The sequence below is a fragment of the Tachyglossus aculeatus genome, chromosome 1 (genome assembly GCF_015852505.1).
Source record: "Tachyglossus aculeatus isolate mTacAcu1 chromosome 1, mTacAcu1.pri, whole genome shotgun sequence".
NCBI lineage: Eukaryota > Metazoa > Chordata > Mammalia > Monotremata > Tachyglossidae > Tachyglossus > Tachyglossus aculeatus.
In genome coordinates, this window is record NC_052066.1 from 168,121,366 (window position 1) to 168,141,821 (window position 20,456).

At 42.6% G+C, this 20,456-nt stretch overlaps 1 protein-coding gene across 1 annotated transcript in view; it reads right to left on the bottom strand.

Moving 5' to 3' along the window:
- The window catches only part of NRXN3 (neurexin 3), a 1,831,517-nt gene that overhangs the window by 1,262,206 nt on the left and 548,855 nt on the right, over positions 1-20,456 (bottom strand). The window contains 1 exon segment of the mRNA XM_038743538.1: positions 2,899-3,337. Coding sequence (XP_038599466.1) covers positions 2,899-3,337 — 439 coding nt within the window.

Here is a 20,456-nt window from a genome sequence, read left to right on the forward strand (position 1 = left end):
ACTTAGTGATGTACAGGAAAGCAGAAAGGGATACCTCAGGAAAGATGTGGCCAAAAATCATGGAAGTGCAACTGACGAAGATGGAAATGCAGTCCATAGCCCACGGTCAAATAGGAAAGCCAATCAATGATTAGTAATTAGGTCAATAATTGACTATGCCCTTCTCTAGATCAGAGACACACCATTTGACCTAGAACTGACGTTTCATAATATTCATCCTTCCATATCTTTTATGTGATTGTGGAAAATACCACACTCAATGTTTCCCTACCCAAGATTTGCCCACAGCTTAGCAACATAGAACTAGGCCAGAAGTTTGACTTACAAAAAGGGATTTAAAAAAACAAGTTGTGGAGTCATGACCTTCTGCTGCGTAACCATCAGACTGAGCTGCTTGGCTCAGGAGTAAACTAGCAAGTCTCAAGAGCCACAGAGGCTTACTCTGTTTGCTCTCCACACCTACACCCCTGCCCCACAGCACTTATGCATATAACTGTAATTTTATTTATAATTGATGTCTGTTTACTTGTTTTGAGGTCTGTCTCCCCCACTCTAGACTGTGAGCTCATTGTGGGCAGGGACTATCTCTTTATTGCTGTATAATATTTTCCAAAGACTTAGTACAGTGCTCTGCACACAGTAAGCACTCAAATACAATTGAATGCATGAATGAAACATCTTAACAATATCCCTTTTACACATCATCCTCCCTCCTTCAACCCCTCTATCCTTCCCACAATATGTGCATTTAAACATGTTTGTGCATGTACTTGTATATGTCTATGGGAGAGAGACAGCAAGATACAGGAGTAGAAAAGCTTTAGAGGACCCATGTTCAAATGTTGGGATAAGAGATGTCCCTGGGAATAGAACAATTTGTTTGACCTTGACAAACTAAAAACCATTTTTTTAGGAATGTAGCAATATTCACACAGCTTGAAATTTATTTTAAATCTATTTCTATTTATTTATAATAACTTTCACCTACAACACATTGATAGTGCTTTCAACACATTTTGAAATTATAATTATGGACCCTGACCAAAGTCCCTTAGAACAAAGAGTTGTGGTGAGCAAGAGTAACTCCATCTTGTAGTGCAGAGGTTATTTCCTAAGAGACTATTCTTTCACCCCATGAGCAACAAGGGCAAAGGAGGAATTGGAGGAGAAGCTGAATTACCTTGTTGAGAAGTTTGAGGAGGAATTGAATTGCTGAGGAGAAACTGAATTACTTTGCAGAGGAGTTTGAGGAAGAGCTAAATTGCTCTGCTGGGCATGAGAAAGACTGCCGAATGGGGTTAAGCCCACCAGGTAAGTGCTGGGGGAGGGGTCGATCACCCCGGCTTCACCCAGTAGCGAGCAGAAGACAGCAAACAATCCTGAACAGCCCCCACTTGCAAACCCCACCGAAATAACTGATAAAAGGGGGAAAAAGAACTGGTCCCCCACACTAAGGCAAAGCCATCTAAGACATGCACCAAGACACCTATGGGGGAGGCGGGGGGGTGCAGTCAAAGCACCCAAGACTTGAACCAGGTAGATAGGCCGCAAATGGTCGGAGTTCCTGAAACTCCTCCACTGTGGGATCATCTGCACAACTTTGGGGAAAACAGTTTGGATGGGGAAAGAGGGGGAGAGGGGGAACGAACACACACACACACACACCCCTACTCTTTTTTTAGTTAGACTAAGCATGGAATGAAGTTTTCCTCTGTATACAGCGGTGGTTTGATTTCACTTTGAACTTGTCTTCAAGTGCCCAACCCAGTAGGAGCTCCCGGATAATTAGGGTTGTCCGTGGGAAGTGGGGGAGGTGAATCTACAGCTCTCACCCCAGGGGATAGTTGGGTGAGGTGCATCCAAGGGGAACAGAAATCTGAGTGAGGGGAATCTTTAGCAACTTGGGGGAGGCCAGGCAAGGCAAAGATCTCATTTGGGGCTCATGACAAGAGGAACACAACCTGGGTTACCTATCTACCCTTTGACCCTCCCCTCCACATCGACAGCATCACCTCCGTTAAAGATGCTGTAATCAATCCATCAGTCAGTGGTATTGAGTGCTACTGTTTGCAACACTGTTCTAAGTGCTTGCGAGAGTACAAAAAGTTGGCCAACACCTTCCCTGCTCACAGTCTAGTAGAGGATGAGCTTACAGTCTAGAGGATATAATAGGGTCCTTTTAAATTTAGAGCTGCCCGCTTTGGTCCTTGAGGAAGAAAAGAACTGGGAAATGATTTACCACTAAATCCCTACTGGAAATTCCCTACACCTACCAGAAAAAAAGTATGTTCTGGACCCTCCCATTCCCCATGACTTTTTTTTTTTTTAATGGTACTTGGTAAGCACATACTGTGTCAAGAACTTTCTAAGCCCTGGCGTAGATACAGGTTTATCTCCTTGTACGCAGTCTCACTCTTACATCAGACTCACAGTCCTAGTTTGAGGGAGGAGAATTTAATCCCCATTTTTCAGATGGGGTAACTGAGGCCCTAAGAAGTTAATAATAATAGTTATTATGGTATTTGTTAAGTGCTTACACGGTACCAGGCACTGTAATAAGCACTAGGGTGGATACATGCAAATCAGGCTGGACACAGACCATGTCCCACCTGGGGCTCATAGTTTCAATCTCCATTTTACAGATGAGGTAACAGGCACAGAGAAGTGAAGTGACTTCCCCAAGGTCACACAGCCGACAAGTGATGGAGCCTAGATTAGCACCCAGGTCCTTCTGGCTACCAAGCCCGTGCTCTATCCATTAGGCCATGCTGCTCTTCTAAGTAACTTGCCCAAGGTCACCCAGCAAGCAATTGTCAGAGCGGGGATTAGAACTCAGGTCCTCTGACTTCCAGGCCCATGCTCTTTCCATTAGGACATGCTGCTTCTCTGCTTTCCTACCTGATCTTCCATCTCGCTGGATGTCCACGTGGTACCACTCTCCGTCATTGGCTTTCTTCTGGGTGGCCTTCACTTTGATGGTTCCAGAGCCCATATCAAGTAACAGGTACAGGTTCCCGTCGAGGAGCTCCACCGCAAAGAAGTCCACCTTTGTGTTCTTCTGACTCCTGACATCCTTCCTCTCCTGGGGCTTGCCATGGGTGAAGAGGATCAGCCCGTTGGGCTCTGAGGTACGGAAGTCAAAGGAGATGGAACCCATCCTTTTCGTGTTCCACTTGGGCAAGCTGATGTAAGCCTCGGGGGTCTCAAAGTTGATGGGGTCCAGAGTGGCTACATTCTCACACTTGAATACCACATCGCCATAGATCTTCATCTTGGTGTCACTGATCCGCGCCAAGCGAGATAGCTCCAGACGGATATCGTTATTCTTATAAACAACCTGTCAAAGAGAAGCAGTAATGTCACATGCATCACTCTTACCCACAATGTCCATCAATCGCTTTCCAGCCTCTCGTGAGCTAGGGGACTTCAGGGCTCCCCTTCTGGAATGCTATTTGGACTGTGGAACGAGCAAAGGTATTAGAAGTGTCAGGATCCAGCTCCTGTCCTCCCTCCCACTAAAGGCCCCATCCTCACACAGGGAGAACCTGAATTACGGACTTTTGGAGAGAGACCAAGTGAATCAAATCCTTCAAACTACATATGATCAAGAACTTTCCCAGCTGACAGGGACAAAGAAAGGGTGTGGAGGGCCTGGGGGGTTAGTGAAGTAAGATGCTTTTGAGGCCAAGGAGATGGTAGTGGCCTCAATTCTCCCCCAAACTCCAGAGAGGGATGTCATCAGCTCTATGCTGCTCCATTTGTTTATATGGTATTTGTTAAGTGCTTACTATGTACCAGGCACTACACTAAGCACTGGAGTATATACAAGCTAATCAGGTTGAACACAGTCCATGTCCCACATGAGGTTCACAGTCTTAATCCCCATTTTACAGATGAGTTACCTGAGGTACAGAGAAGTAACTTGCTCAAGGCCACAGTAGGCAAGTGGCAGAACCGGGATTAGAACCTAGATCTTTCCAACTCCCTGTCCTGTGCTCTATCCATTAGACCACGCTGCTTCTCATACTCTGAGTCTCTGACCAGAGCTCCAGCCTGTTTGGAAGTTCCTCCTGGGAAGCAATGCTGTCCAGTTGTTGGGAGATGCTTGTAAAAGGCTCCAGCCCTAGCTACGGTTTCCATGTACCTACCTGATCCTACAGCAATGCTATTTTCAGGTGGGAACCAGGAAGGGGAGCTGGAAGTCTCCTCAGGTGGTGGCAGGGCAGAGCCATTAGCTTTAACTCCAGAGCACATTTGAAGTCATCCCAGAACTTCCCATCCAGTTCAAGGCTGGCTCCAGCACTGGAGACGAGAACTGACTCATCAGGTCTGCAGTGCTGACAGCAGAGAATGTATGGGTGGGCAGGAAGTGGGAAGGATATGGGGAAGCAAGGAGAGTGCAGCAATGTGGCCTAGTGGAAAGAGCACAGGCCTGGGAGTCAAAGGACCTGGGTTTTAATTCCAACTTTGTGCCTGAGTTCCCTCTTTTGCAAATTCTGTTCTCCCTCATACTTATACCGTGAGTATAATTTTACCTACCCCAGCACTTAGTATAGTATGTGGCACATACTAAGCACCTGACACATACCATATTATCATTATTATTATTATTGTTACCACTGGGTGTTTGGAATTTGCATATAGGCAGTGACTCCAGCACTTAGAACAGTGTTTTGCACATAGTAAACACTTAATAAATGCCATCATAATTATTATCCACCAAGGGTGCTATGATCATGTGAAAAAAAAAATTGAGAGTATCACATACGTGCAAGGACCAAATGCAGTAGCTATTCCAGCCCCCGCTGTACTCAGAATCTACAACAGCTTCACTGAAGAGAGAGCTGAATTTCTCAGTAAAAAAAAAAAAAAAAAAGAGAGAAGCAGCACGGATAGAGCAATGGCCCGGGAGTCAGAAGGATCTGGGTTATAATCCGGCTTTGCCACTCATCTGCTGTGTGACCGTGGGCAAGTCACTTCACTTCTCTGTGCTTCAATTACCTCATCTTTAAAGTGGGAACCCCATGTTCAATCTGATTAGCTTACATCTACCCCAGCACTCAATACAATGCCTTGCACACCAAGTGCCTAACAAATACTGTTAAAAAAGCACCAAAATTCTTTATTATTCAACTGCAAAGTAGCCACTAAATAATAAATTCTGCTGTACTGGTTTTCCATTCTGAAGTCTCAGGGAATAGGTTCACCCATCAACTTTGATGACAGATTCTATCATTTTCATCATATTATTCCACCTATCCTTCGTCACTCTCTCTACCTTTCTATTACTTCTCTCTTCTTCCTCCTTTTCATCTGCATTTAGAGTTGTTCCATGTGTAGATATCACATACTTCCGCAGCTGTATATACCCAAAGAAGCTTCATTTTTTTTTAAGCTGTGCCATGTGAGGAATGTTTCTTATTCAGCTTGTTCCTCTCCCCTCACCATCACTCTTCCCCCACTACAAGTTTGCAAACTAAAAGCCACCCTTAGTTCCTTTGTCATCAAGCCACACATTCAATAATAATAATAATATGATAATTATTCATTAAGCCCTTACTCTGTGCCAAGCACTATAGTAAGCACTGGGTAGATACAAGGTAATCAAGTCCCACTTGGGGTTCACAGTCTTTGAATGCGGGAGAACAGGTCTTGAATCTCCATTTTGAAGATGAAAGAACTGAGGCACAGAGAAGTTAAGTGACTTGCCCAAGGTCACAGCAGGTAACTGGAAAAGCCCGGAGTGGGGAAGCGACAAGGCACAGAGACTAGAACATGAGCCTGGGATCAGAAAGTCATGGGTTCTAGTCCCAGCTCTGCCACTTGTCTACTGTGTGACCGTGGACAAGTCACAGTGTCTCTGAGCCTCAGTTAACTCCTCTGTAAAATGGTGATTGAGACTGTGAGCCCCACATGGAAAAGGGACTGTGTCCATCCTGATTTGCTTATATCCAACACAGCACTTAGTACAGTGCTATAGTAAGTGCTTAAATTCCACAATTATTATAACCAAGTCCTTTGACTCCCAGGCCCATACTCTTTCCACAAGACACACTGCTCCTCTAAATTCAATCTAAATTCTAACAGTCTTATTTGATAATAGCTGGCTAATAGGTCTTCCCTTTCTTCTCCACCCTTACCACCACCACCACGATACACAAACTCTCATCCTCACCTAGATTCCTTTAACAATCTGCTTAGTGATTTCTTTGCCTTCAGCCATTGCCCTCCTATTCTTCAAGCAATTGAACAGATCATCTTGTTTTAAATATCCATCAGATCACTTTGCTTTTCTCCTCAAAAATCTGTCTCCCCACTGCTTCTCAAATAAACACAAACTCTCATCTATTGACTACATATTATCAAATGTCTTCTTTTCAATCAGCTCCCTTCTTCTGCTATACCCTCTCCTCATATTTTTTGCTTCTCTAGAGAAAACCCTCCCTCCCAACCCTGACCATTCCTCCTTACATAAAATCCCCTCCCCAGTCAGCTTCACCAAATCATAACACTATTTTCTTTAAAGCCCTTATAACTCCTCAAAGAGACAAACCTTAATCAACCTTGGTCATGCCATCCCATTAATGTTCATTTATGAGTTATTAACTATTTAAATCCACTTTCGTACAATGGAAAAGTCATCAATTCATATCTATTGTCTTTCCCATGAGAATGAAAACTCCTTGAGAGTAAGGATCACAGATTGCATTTCTAGTATATGTTCCCCAAGCATATAGCAGAGTTCTCTGCAACAATAGGAAGTTAACATACTACTGGCAGTGGCACAAAGCCAGGGTTCCACAATCAATCAGATTTAGTGAGCATTTAATGTGTGCACAACACTATGCTAAGCACTTGGGAGAGTACAATATAACAGAGTTGGTAGACACGATCCCTGCCCACAATAAGCCAGACATTTTCAGGACAGTTACCTGTACAGTGCTGCTGCTGTCTACCTGACCCTGCTTCTGGTAACAGACTGTAAGTACTGACTTCCCTTTTGTGTTCACAGGCTGAATGTTCTCAGGCAGGAGTTTATGTGACTCCATAGGATCCTCTCAACTCCCATGTCAATGAACACAGAGGTGCCCTGAGAATGTCTGGTAACTTCCAAAGGAGAGAGGAAGCCTCATGAGAGGACATATTAAAATAAAAAAACCCTACATGGAGTTAGATATTCACCAGGCAGAAAATGTATAGAAGATCACTCAAATAGCAGAACATTACTAACTACAAAACTCTAGCAATGCCTGGTTTATGAGGGGTTTGAACTTGCCCTATGTAGCATATGCCATCTGTCAATCAATCATGTTTATTGGACACATTGCATGCATAGCATGCTATTGTACGCTTGGGAGAGTACAATATAACAATATAGAGTTGGTAGACATTCCCTGTCCATAGTGATCTTACAGTTTACAGAGAAATACAAATATCCAGCTTCCATGAATCCACTCCTGAATCGTACTTACAAAACAAAAATTCAAGATCACCTGAGTGACAGAGGTGAAACTGGAAACTTTGCACACTAAAGTTCTGCTCCATTGGGCTGACAGGGAAGAGACTATAAGCTCTCCCTTTAGACTGTAAGCTCACTGTGGGCAGGGAATGTGTGTTTATTGTTATATTGTACTCACTAAGTGCTTAATACAGTGCTCTGCATACAGTAAGCACTTAGTAAGTACTCAATGAATATGACTGACTGACTGAATGAATGATAATACATAGATTTCCATAACTGAAGATGACTACAAATCCTGAGCTCTTATCCAGGTATAGAGATGTGGTGAAGAGACAACCATTTTAGTCATTACTCAATTTCACACAATGCTTCCCTTTATACCCTTTGCCGTGGATGGAGTATAGTGCTTTGCACATAAAGTGCTCAGTAAATGATTGAATAACAGCAGAATACCCAAAAAACTGTTCTAAGACAAGTTCAAGTGGAGGAACCACACAAGAAATGGCACGAGGACCCACTAAAGCTTAACAAGAGGCAATGCAGCATGTATACTGACTGCTGGGAAGCAAAAGCAAAAAAAAAAAAACCATTGTGTCATACAGTGGTCCCAGATGAGAAGGTTCTTTCTGTACATCAAAGAGCTTATGAAATAATCAGCACCCAGCTTTACTAGTAGCTACCTCTGCTATTAATCAAAGAAAAGATTGCCCACTTATGCAATGTGTAAGGGACTGAACCTAAACATTAGCCTTTTGATCGACTACCATTAATAGCAATATCTTGAATAATTATGGTATTTGTTAAGCATTTATTATGTGCCAAGTACTTTTTATGTGCCAAGAACTAAACTAAGTTCTGAGATATTACTATTACCATTATTATATTTGTTAAGCACTTACTATGAGTCCAGCACTGTTCTAAGTGCTGGGGTAGATGCAATTTAATCAGGTTAGACACATGGAGCTCACAGTCTAAGTAGGAGGGAGAAAAGGTCTTGAATTCCTATTTTGCAAATTAGAGAACTAAGATTTGGAGACAAGTGATTTGGCCAAGGTCACACAGCAGGTAAGTGGCAGATCCAGTGCTTAGAACAGTGCTTTGCACAAAGTAAGTGCTTAATAAATGCCATCATTATTATTGTCTGGAAAGAGAACCCAGGTTCTGACTCCCAGACATACGCTCTCCCCTCTCTTTGTCTTTAAAGGCTAAACACTAGTCCCCCATTATCTTAGCATGCCCAGACAAGCAAGAGCTCTATAATATCAGAGTTTGGTGGGCATAAGGATAAATCTGAGACATAGAAATTGGTCCTGATGCCTTGTACTATTCAGTTAAGACTGCAGTGAACTGAATCACAAGTAGGACGACACAGATTATCGGAGTGCACAACATGATTCTGGAGCTGATGAAGCCAAGCCCATTACATGATAAATCCAATGCCGAAGGGATGTTTGCAGGGAAAAAGTCCCACAGTGATGGGGTTGACTGCTGCACTAGAAGTATTGCATTCCCTTAAGTCAGATGGGATATGTTGGATCTCTCCGTCTCCCCAGGACTAAACACACCATCGACATTCAGCATCAAAACAACAGTAATATTAGATGAAGATGTGGCTTATGATTAGGGTGGGTGGGAGGGAGAGAAATGAAAAGTTAATGTCAATAAAAGTGAAAGGATAATCTGACTGTCCTTCCACTACCTCTCCTCAGGCCAAGGCCTGCCTATTCTGGGGCTTCTGATTCCACTTGTTCATTTCCAAATGTCGCGTCCTTCTGGGTTTGGATACCAAACTCAAGAGGAATGAGGGAAGGTTGGAGGGTGTCCTGCAGTGCCCAGATGGCCTCTTGGCAGTACCCCTCCTGTCGAGGAAAAGAAAAGATTTACCACCTGGTTGTTTTTCTTATTACTGAGGCATCTTTAACCCTATTGGAGGAGGAAGTGGTAAAAAGGGGGGGAGGTGGGGAGAGAGTAGGGGTTGCCAAGTGTAATGCAGCCCCCAAGGAAATTGCAAAAAAAAAGGAAAAAAAAAACATATTATAGGGCAACCAAAGTCAGGATACATGGATGGACTGAGGTTCTTTAGAATTTGTTATTCAAAGTGTTTTCTCTAGAAGCTATGGTACAAAAGTCTTCTCAGATTGAATGCAAAATTAACTCATTTGGTTTTCTCTATAATCTCAAAAAGCTACCCTAGGAACTGGATTAGCTTGCAAAAAAAAAAAAAGAAACAGCATTGCCCAGGGGAAAGAGCATGTGTCTGGGAGTTCCAGGAAGACCTGGATTTTAGGCCCAGCTCACCACTTATCTGCTGTATGATATGAGGCAAGTCATTTAACTTCTCTGTGCTTCATTTACCTTATCTGTAAAATGGGGACTAAGACTGTGAACCCCATGTCCAGCCTGATTACCTAGTATCTACCCCAGTGTAGTACAGTGCTTGGCACATAGTAAGCACTTAACAAATGCCTTTAAAAAAAAGACAAAAAAACAGAGAGACATTCAGGTGAGCAACATGCCAGAGGATAGGACTTGGCAATGTAACAGGCTTCAAACATGAAGCCTGGTTTAAAAGTCAGCAGGAAAGGGGGCAGAGGCTTATGGTGAGATTGTCCTCCCTGATCAGGAGCTCAGGATCTGAACCCAGTGCTAACACAGGATCTCAGACCTCACCAAAGTTAGGACAAAGGGTCAAGAAAGGGAAAAGCAGGAAAGAGCCTGGCTTGTCAAAACTCTGTGCAGAGAAGCTGGGAGCAGCAACAGAGAGCTTAAAAGGATGGTTGAGAGAGACCACCTACCTCAGAAAGGAAAAACTGGGTTTTATATAACTGCATCTGTTTTGATACTCTTTTGCCAAAGACTGACACTGTTTAGAACTGTAAAGTTCAGGCTTGTTAAATGCAAATTACTTGTTTATTTGGTTTACCTAATTTTCATATCTATCTTTAGTTTTAGTGAAATGTACCTTATACCTCTCTTTATAAAGAAAAATTGCATATTCTGTTTCTATGTTCACGCTTGTAAGCAGGTATGCCTGTCCTTGTGGTTCAAAGTTAACACTACCAAAGGCGATTTTTTTTTTAAACAATCTGTGCAGGTATGCCTGTTTAGACTGATACATGATCAGCAATCCATTCCAAAGTAAATACATAGACTGCCTCTTGTTATACTTTTCAACTTATCACAGCATCCTATGTTATTTCTTCCCTTTAGTGCCATAGTCCAGTGCTTGGCTTATAGAAAGCGCTTAACAAAAAACACAATTATGATACTCACAAAGCATAGTTTCCTTATCAAATCACCTCATTTTTAATTGCTGAATACCAGGCTAGTCCCTCTTCTACTGCTACCTGCCAATGGTTCTCGGCTGCACTACATAGTATGAGGTTGGTTGAAGACAAACCAAAGAGATTAGAACTCTTCATTTTGGAAAGAGAAAGGCTAAGAGATACAATTGTAAATTTATAAAATTATGGTGGGCGCAGGCCAGGTGAACATAGGAATGTTCATAAAATCCCACAACAAGTGGGTAGGGGAGTACCAAGTGTCTTGAACACTAAGTTCTAATCAAGCTGAAGGAAATACTTCAGACAGCAAGTAAACATTTGAAATTTGTAACCAAAAGTTACACAGGTTCAATTATTAAAGTTCAGAACAGGCTCTTAGAGAAAAAATTAGAGATGTTTGAACCCTAACACTTAAATAATAATAATAATGTTGGCATTTGTTAAGCGCTTACTATGTGCAAAGCTTACTACCACTTTAGGGTAGATGACAAGGACAATAAACTTATTATTTCTCCAAGCTTCCTGTTTCCATTATTGGAAGCAGAATACTGAGCTGCTTGAATGAAATGGGCCTGGGAGTCAGAAGGACCTGAGTTCTAATCCCAGTTCTGCCACTTGTCTGCTGTGTGACCTTGGGCAAATCACTTCACTTCTCTGTGCCTCAGTTGTCTCATCTGTAAAATGGAGATTAAGACTGTGAGCCCTATGTGGGACAACAAGTGTGTTTAACCCAATTTGCTTGTATCCACCCCAGTGCTAAGTACAGTGCCTAGCTCAAAGTAAGTGCTTAAATACCATCACATATTTTTTTCTGTTCTTAGGCCTTCTCTCCATGGTTTCCTCATTTTAGCTGTTTCGGTATCCTCCTGCTTCCATGCTCTTGCCATGTCAGCCTATTTTTCCATTTGATTTGAAGTGGGTTTCAAAGATGGCATGGATGGAAATGCTATAGAAGTCATATGTGATGTCTGTGGTGGCTCCAGATCTTCCAGCCATAGAGTTTAGACCCTGCAAACGTTCTCTAGATTTTCAGCTTGCTCTGAATATTGCTGCCCTAATGGTATCACACACATCTGTCAATCTCTCTCAAAGGGCCTACTAGATTTGGGTATTCTACTGCCTCTGTTGACCTTTGCATCATTGGACTGTCTAATAATAACAGTAGTTATGATAATAACAATAATAATATTTGTAAAATGCTCACTTTGTGCTAAGCACTATACTAAGCTCTGGGGAAGGTAGAAGATTATCAGGTTCCCAAATAGGGCTCACAGTCCAAGTAGGAGGGGGAACAGTTATTGAATTCCTTTTTGCGGATGAGGGAACTGAAGTGTAGAGAAGTTAAGTGACTTATTCAAGGTTACACAGGAGGTATATGGCAGAGCTGGAATTAGAACCCAGGTCCTCTGACTGTCAGGCCTATATTCTTCCCACTAGGCCATGCTGTTTCAACAGAAGAGGACTGAGTATCTCCACCCTGAAGCCAGTCTGGAAACACTGGTGCAATTCTTGCTTCTTCAATCACTCATCACTGGTTTTTCTTTTTTTTTTTGGTATTTGTTAAGTGCTTTCTATGTGCCGGGCACTGCAAAGTAATCAGACACAGTCTCTGTCCCAGTTTCTCACTATGTTGGGGTCTCAGACAGCTGCTAGCACTGCCAACCTACAGTAAAAAGCTCCAAGCAGGAATTTTATCCAGGAGGAAAGTAACCAAGCATTGACAGACCCATTGACTGACTTTCCTAGAGGAATGTTAGTGATCTTTTCAGGGCTGCAGAGGCCTTCCCTGGTTAAGCAGCAGCAGCATGGCCTAGTGCATAGAGCATGGGCCTGGGAGTGAGAAGGACCTGAATTCTAATCCTGAATCTGCCCATATCTGCTGTGTGACCTTGGGCAAATCACTTATCTTCTCCATGCCTCAGTTTTCTCATTTGTAAAAGGGCATAAGAGTGTGAGCTCCATGTGGGACAGGGACTTTGCTCAACCTGATCAACTTAACTGTACCCCAGTGCTTAAACAGTGCTTTGCAGACAGTAAGTGCTTAATAAGTGCCATTAATCCCACTTTTCCCCCTACTCCCTCTCCCTTCTGGGTCACCTATGCACTTGGATCTGTATCTTTTAAGCCCTTGATATTCACCCCACCCTCAGCCACACAGCACTTATGTACATAGTTTTCAATTATTTATATTAATGCCTGCCACCCCTTCTAGACTGTAGACTGTAAGCAGGGAATGCGTCTACCAACTCTGTTGTACTCTCCCAAGTGCTTAGTACATTGCTCCACACACAGAAAATGCTTAAGTACCGCTGATCGACTGAATCCACTCACCACAGAAAGTTTCTGGAACTCTAAGAATAATGCCGAGTCAGGGACTCAGGGAATGATCACTGTTGCCATCCCACAAAGGAAGGCATTCCCCATCTTAACAGCAAACATTGCCATAACAGTAGTGCCCCAGAAAGGTTCCTTCTTTCAAATTCTTGGGGTGCATCATCCTCTCAGTGTCAACAGCAGCAGTAACATTTGAGTAACTTCTACGTGAAAGGCAAGACAAGTTCCCTGCCCACCAGGAGCTGTCTAGAAGGCTTCAAGGGATGAATCTGAAGCAGTAACTGGAACATTATATTTGCTTGAGTGGTGCAGAGGTGCTGACTCCGAGGCCAGCTTCGTAACCGTACTGGACCAGGATATCAAATAATTAGGTAGTGAATTAATGCTGTCCAAGTCGACAAAAGCCCCTGTATATAATTAGTAGTCAGAGATAAGTGAGGCTGATGAAAAGCTAGACAAATGGAACAAATTTACCCAGGCTTTGGAGATCTTTTCCCCAATGTGTACACTGAGGATTCAGAGGGCTTTTAAAAAGACAAGCTGCATGTAAAGGTGGTTATATCAAAGCTGAAAGCTGCCACTGGTTTTTGCTCTCTTGGTAGTACATTTACAAATAATGCATTTCCAGGACAGGATAAGCCACATAACCTGCATGACCAGGAGTGGAAAGACAAAATAGATATCAATCAATCAATGGTATTGAGCGCTTACTATGTGCAGAGCTCAATACTAATACTAATGCTTGGGAGAGTACAGTACAACAGAATTGACAGACATGTTCCCTGCCCATAATGACCTTATATCAAAGGGATACACAAGCCACCATTAAACTAAGAAGTTTTACTCATCACGAGAAGCAGCATGAACTAGTGGATAAAGCACGAGCCTGGGAGTTAGAGGACCTGGGTTCTAATCCTCTCCACATCATACGTCTGCTGTGTGACCTTGGGCAAGTCATTTAACTTCTCTGTGCCTCAGTTACCTCATCTGTAAAATGGGGATTAAGACTGTGAGCCCCATATCAGTCCAAGTCTCATTAGCTTGTATTTTCCCCCTGAGCTTAGTAAAGTGCCTGGCACATATTAAGTACTTAAATATCATAAAAACAAAACAAACCAACAAAAACCTAAAGAAATTACCTGGGACATTCATGCTCCCATAGCACCACTGAAAAGTCAAGATGGAACCCATTCCAAAAGGAAGTGGGTGTACGTGTGGAAAAAATAGTGCAGTGATCTCCTGGGAATGCCTTAACACCAAGGAGGAGGCCCTTTAGTGCATAGAAAACCAACCAAAATGTGAAATTAAGCAGACTACTACCACAGTTAAAGCCTTAAAAATGGTAAATCACTTGGACTTGATGATAGCTTTCCTGTTGGAATCTACAAGTAAAAAAAGAACCTAATTCTGAGATGACTGCAATGAGCTTTTCCCACATAAGGAATATTGATAAGACAAGAGAGTGGCTGGCACTATCCCACCTTCAAGCAGAAATAGGAGAAATACTGCAGTATTTCACTACTTTCCACTGCCAAAAACATTATAAAAAGCAGCTTGACCTAGTGAATAGAGCACAGGCCCGGGCGTCAGAAGGACCTGGGTCCTAATCCCAGCTCCAACATTTGTCTATTGTGTGAACTTGGGCAAGTCACTTAACTTCTCTGTACCTCAGTTACCTCATCCATAAAATGGGGATTAAGGCTGTGAACACCATGAGGGTTATGTTATACTGTACTCGCCCAAGCACTTAGTATAGTACTCTACATGCAGTAAATATTCAATTAATACAACCGATTGATTGATGTGGGACAGGGACTGTGTCCAACCTGATTAGCTTGTATCTTCCTCAGCACCTAGGACAGTGCCTAGCGTACAGTTAGCTATTTACTCCCTGAATCACAATATAACTTCAGATCATTTCAAGAATAGTAGATATGATCTTTGTGGTACTGAAGATATGATCTTTGTAGCATGACAGCTATTGAAGAGCACAGAGCAACGCATTTATCCTTATGTCTTTGTATACCCTGAAAAATCATTTAACCTCATTAGTAAACAGGGGCTCTGACAACAGCAAGGCCAATTGGTCCTTCAGATTTAAAGATAACACTGATGGTGAAATTCACCTATGACTCCAGGTGAGGCTGAAAAGGTCAATGTAGAATCTACAGCGCCAGCCACAAGGGGTACACAAAAAGGTTGTCCCCTGTGGCACTGTTGTGTTCGAACTTTGTACCACCTGGCACTGTTTTCTCTTTGGCCTCCTTGTCTCTTTCCAAAAGAAGCCTTTGTTCAGAGATTTATTCCCTTCTTCATGGCAGTGTGCCATGCAGGACTATCCTCAGCAACTGACTCATAGTTTTCGGTCAGAATCCTGCCTTGTCTGAGGCTCTGGGTGGAGTAAAGCACTGCTGTGCGGTCGGACCAGACTTATACAAACTTTTCCATGCTTCTGTGTGTGACACTATGAGAAAGCTGAAAACCAGCAAAGTCAGAATAAGCCTCTGACGGACAGGGAACCACTTCCACCTCAACTGTCTACAAATATCATTGAAAGTCTAGGACAGAATTAACCAGAAACTGCTTTAAGTGGTGCTACTGAAGCACATATTCAAGAAGACCTGTGGAGAATGATGCATGCTTTAGTACAGCTTGATGACTGACAACCAAGAACTGCTGTAGAATGCCGACAACCATGCTTTCAAAGACACATATACAATAAGATCTGCAAACAATTAAGACTCAATGAACTGAGTCTGAAAAACATCCCTAAAGTGAACAGTGGGTACGTATCTACATTAGTGACTATGCTGAATGCAACGCAGTTTGGGGATGAATGACAGATAGAGTTTGGTAACGGTAGTGCATCATGCTTTAAATGGCTAATAGGCTAGAATAGTTCACCTTTCTTTATGTCTGTGAGACCTAGAACTACCAGAGAAGGTACAACCAACTACATGAGCAGTCTCAGGTCAGCTCTGAACCATACTGAAGATCAAGTGACAGGACAAAATTACCTAACAACAAAGTTCTGGAATACATTCAGTTATCCAACACTGAAGGAATGCTTGTGACAACAAAGTTTGCTGGGGGAATATGGGAGGAGAAAGGATGATAGCTAGATTTCCAAGCAGCTGTACAACATTTCTGAAAGTCACAGTGCTTGATGGTGCGATGCTATCGATATACATGAGGGTGGTGAATAAAAAAAATGTGTGATGGACAATCCACTCCACATTGTTTCTAATTCTGACTCCACCACTTGTCTGTTGTGTGACCTTGGGCAAGTCACTTCACTTCTCTGGGCCTGTTAGCTCATCTATAAAACGGGGATCGAGATTGTGAGCCCCAATGTAGGACAGGGACTGTGTCCATCCCAATTTGCTTGTTTCCAACCCCAGAGCTTAGTACAGTGCCTGCACAAAGCACTTAAATACCATAATTATTATCCTGAGCACAGCTAAGTATTGTGTTGCTTCACTGATGTTTGCCTCTTGCAGAAACTGTCCCTGTACTTGAAAGAATACAACAGAAACATGGCACACATTCCCACCCTTAACAAAATTAAAATCTAAATGAAGGAAACAATAGTGGGAGAAGGAAGAAAAATTGAAAGAGTACAACCAGAGAAACCTATTGGGCTGGTCAAAAGAGCATAGGCCTGTGTTCTAATCCCAGAACCTGTGTTCTAATCCCAGTTCTACCCCTTGTCTGTATGTGACTTTGGGCAAGTCACTTAAACTTCTGGGCCTCAGTTTCCTCATCTGGAAAATGGTGATTCAATCCTTGTTCTTCCTCCTACTTAAACTGTGATCCACATGTGGAACAGGGACTGTGTATAACCTCATTAGTTTGTCTACTCCAGTGCTTATTACATTATTTTGCACCTAGCAAGTACTGAAAAAATACCACAATTACTAGTAGTAGTAGTATTGTTATATTAACAACTTTGTTATATAAATGTCAAGATTAGTTTGCTGAATGGTTGAATAAGCAAACACGCACCTATGAATAAGTGCCAGGGATGGGATAAAATGCATAATTGAAAATAGTGATATTGGATGGAAGACCCTACCTGATGGTGAGATACTATCCAAACATTCGGGTGAAGCTGAAAAAAGAAAGGCAGGGACCAACATGGGAAGCAGCATGGACTAGTGGGTAGAGCATAGGCCTGGGAGTCAGAAGGACCTAAATTCTAATCCTGACACTTGACTACTGTGTGACCCTGGGCAAGTCACCTAACTTCTCTGTGCCTCGGTTCCCTCAACTGTAAATTGGGTATTAAAACTGTGAGCCCTGAGGGACAGGGACAGTGCTTAGTACTGTGCCTGACACATAGTAAGTATTTAAATATCATAATAAATATCACACTAACATCCCATTCCAAATCATGAAGATGGAGGACAGCAAGATGCCCTAAAGGCTGCTCCTACAAGGCAGGTTAAAGTGGAGGAATTAAACACATGGGGAATACCAAGAAGATTTATGAAAGAAGAATCCCACTAGTGCACAAAGGCCTCCAAGAGGCCTTCCCTAAGCCCTCCTTTCCTCTTCTCCCAATCTCTTCTGCATCACCCTAACTTGCTCCCTTTATTCACTCCCCCTCCAAGCCCCACAGCACTTATGTATACATTTGTAATTGTATTTATTTATGGTAATGTCTAACTTCCCCTCTGCAATGTAAGCTTGTTGTGAGCAGGAAATATGTCCTTTTATTGTTATATTGTACTCTCCCAAGTGCTTAGTACAGTGCTTTGCACACAGTAAATGCTCAATAAATAGGATTGAATTGAATTGAATAACGGATAGTGTAACAGCAGCAGGAACAGCAACTCAGGGTGCAATAATCAAAGACAGTTTGGGAGACATTTTGAGGAAAAGCATGGTGCAGCCTTGGGACTATAATAATGTTAAAAAGGTAAAGCCCAAACAGTGAGATACACTTCAGAGAACAACCAGATAGCAGAAGGAGTACACGTTTCCCAAATGATGAAGACCACAGGCTATACAGCGCACTTTGCAGTGTCACTCAGATTCAAATACAGAGAAAAAGAGTAGATAGCTGTATGTGAAAGTACATGTGTGTATCCCCATTCTGTTCATGAAAAGTAGTGTGTTTTGGTGACTGACGTTTGAGCAGCTTCAAAGCAAGAGCCCTTGCCTGTCAGAAACAATTACAGAGCATCTCCTGCCCAGCCTAGGAAACAGCTCTGCCTCGGGGCTAATGAAGGCCCTAATCAGATGCCTTTTCAAAGCAGTCCAAAGAGCCTCTCTGCAATCAGCAGAAGAGGGAGAGAAAGTGGGTGCAAGAATGTGCCAGGTTTGGCAGGTAGCTGATATCCAATTCATTCCCAGACTGGCACCACTCAGCAGCCAGTGAGGGCTGAAGAGCAGGATGCCCTTAGCAGACTCCCTCGGACAGAACTACGCGCCGTCGCTTCATCCACCACTAGATGTCCTTGCTGCCATGCAAAGCCAAACAAAAAAATGTCACAATCAGGGCCCAGAAATCCCTTGGGTCAGAAAGCTGTTCCTCTCAAGCAGTTAACCAAACCATTCCCTCCTCATTCATTATTTATATTGTGTGCATTTCAGTGGCACCAAAGTACCCCAAATAGCAGAACCCACTGAGGACCGGAGTGGGAGAGAGGGATGGGCAGAAAAGATGAAGAAAGGATCAAATCAGGGGAACGGCCCCTGAGCGGATTGTGTTAAGGTCAGTTATAATGTAAGGGTTCACAATTTTAACATGGACTTAGAGAAATACATTCCCAGCAGTCGTTTTATTATTTAGGGAACTTAGTAGAAAACAGTGCCCTTGGGATTGTTAATTCTGTTACACTGTTCTAGCACCTCTATATGTGGAGGACACAATACCCTGAAGGAGTAGCAGTGCTAGTATAGTACGAGATGCAGCAGTACCATCTACTGAATGCCCACTTGGTGAGTTGCCCTGTATTACGTTCATAAAGCATGGACTAAGTAATTGGCATATTCCTTAAGAATAATAATAATAATAATAATAATAACTGTGGTATTTAAGTACTTTCTCTGTGCCAGGCACTGTATTAAGTGTTAGTGTGGGTGCAATCAAATTGGGTTGGACACAATCTCTGTCCCATATGGGGCTCACAGTGTTAATTCCCTTTTACAGATTATGTAGCTAAGGCACAAAGAAGTTAATTGACTTGCTCAAGGTCACACAGCAGACACGTAGTGGAGCCAGGATTAGAACCCTGATCCTTCTGATTCCAAGACCTGTACTCTATCCACTAGACAATGCTGCTTCCCTGCCTACAGGGAGACTGAACTCTATCAGGGAAGACAAGGCATAAAAAGATTTACAAGCCGATCGATCAACGTAAATAATTGAGTACTTGTATATACGCAAGTGCTGAGGATGGTACATATATGTCCATTTAAGTTCTCATTTGGTTTACCTTTTCCCCAGATTTTGGACTGATTGTAAACTCATCTGCTATCTTGTTAAGGTCCTTGAGTTGCAGGGATCATATCCACTAACTCTAAGATACTCTCCTAAGCACTTCCTACTGAGATTTTTTAGACTGTGAGCCCTCTTTTAGACTGTGAGCCCACTCTAATAGACTGTGAGCCCACTGTTGGGTAGGGACTGTATATGTTGCCAACTTGTACTTCCCAAGCGCTTAGTACAGTGCTCTGCACACAGTAAGCACTCAATAAATATGATTGATTGGTTGATTGATTTACTGAAGCAGAGAACTTCTTCCAAGGCAAGACCAGGCTTTTACCTAACCTCTATTCCTTTAATCTACATAAAATCCTTTGTAAACAACTTATGTTTGAGAAGTGCCGGTAAGCACTCAAATACTGTTGATTGATTAAAACTGGATAAAACAAGAACTCTGCACAAAAAAATGCTAGTTTCTCCTGCCTGAATGTTAGGTGGGCAAATTCTGATACTGGTGCAACCTATTAGCAAAATGGGGAAATATTCAAAGCCTATAGAAAAGTGCCTTTCACAGTTTTTTCCCTGACAAGGAAGGGTGAAAAGGCATATACAACATGTCAGATTCCCAGCCCCCAAATATTAAGTTCCTCTCCTCCTCTCCAGCTGATGATTCACAGATAAAGGCAAAGCCAAGCTCAGATTCAACATTGTTCAAACCATTATTATTAATCAGTGGTATCTACTGAGCACTTACTGAAGTACAGATCACTATGCTTGGGGTCATACACTTTTTGGTCCATCTCCTAATGAGGAGAATGAAGACACTACTGTTAGAGGGCAGAGAGAGAGAGAGATAATTTAATTATGGTATTTGCCAAGGTCCTACTATGTGCCAAGGACAAGATAATCAGTTTGGCCACAGTCCCTGTTCCACATAGAGTTC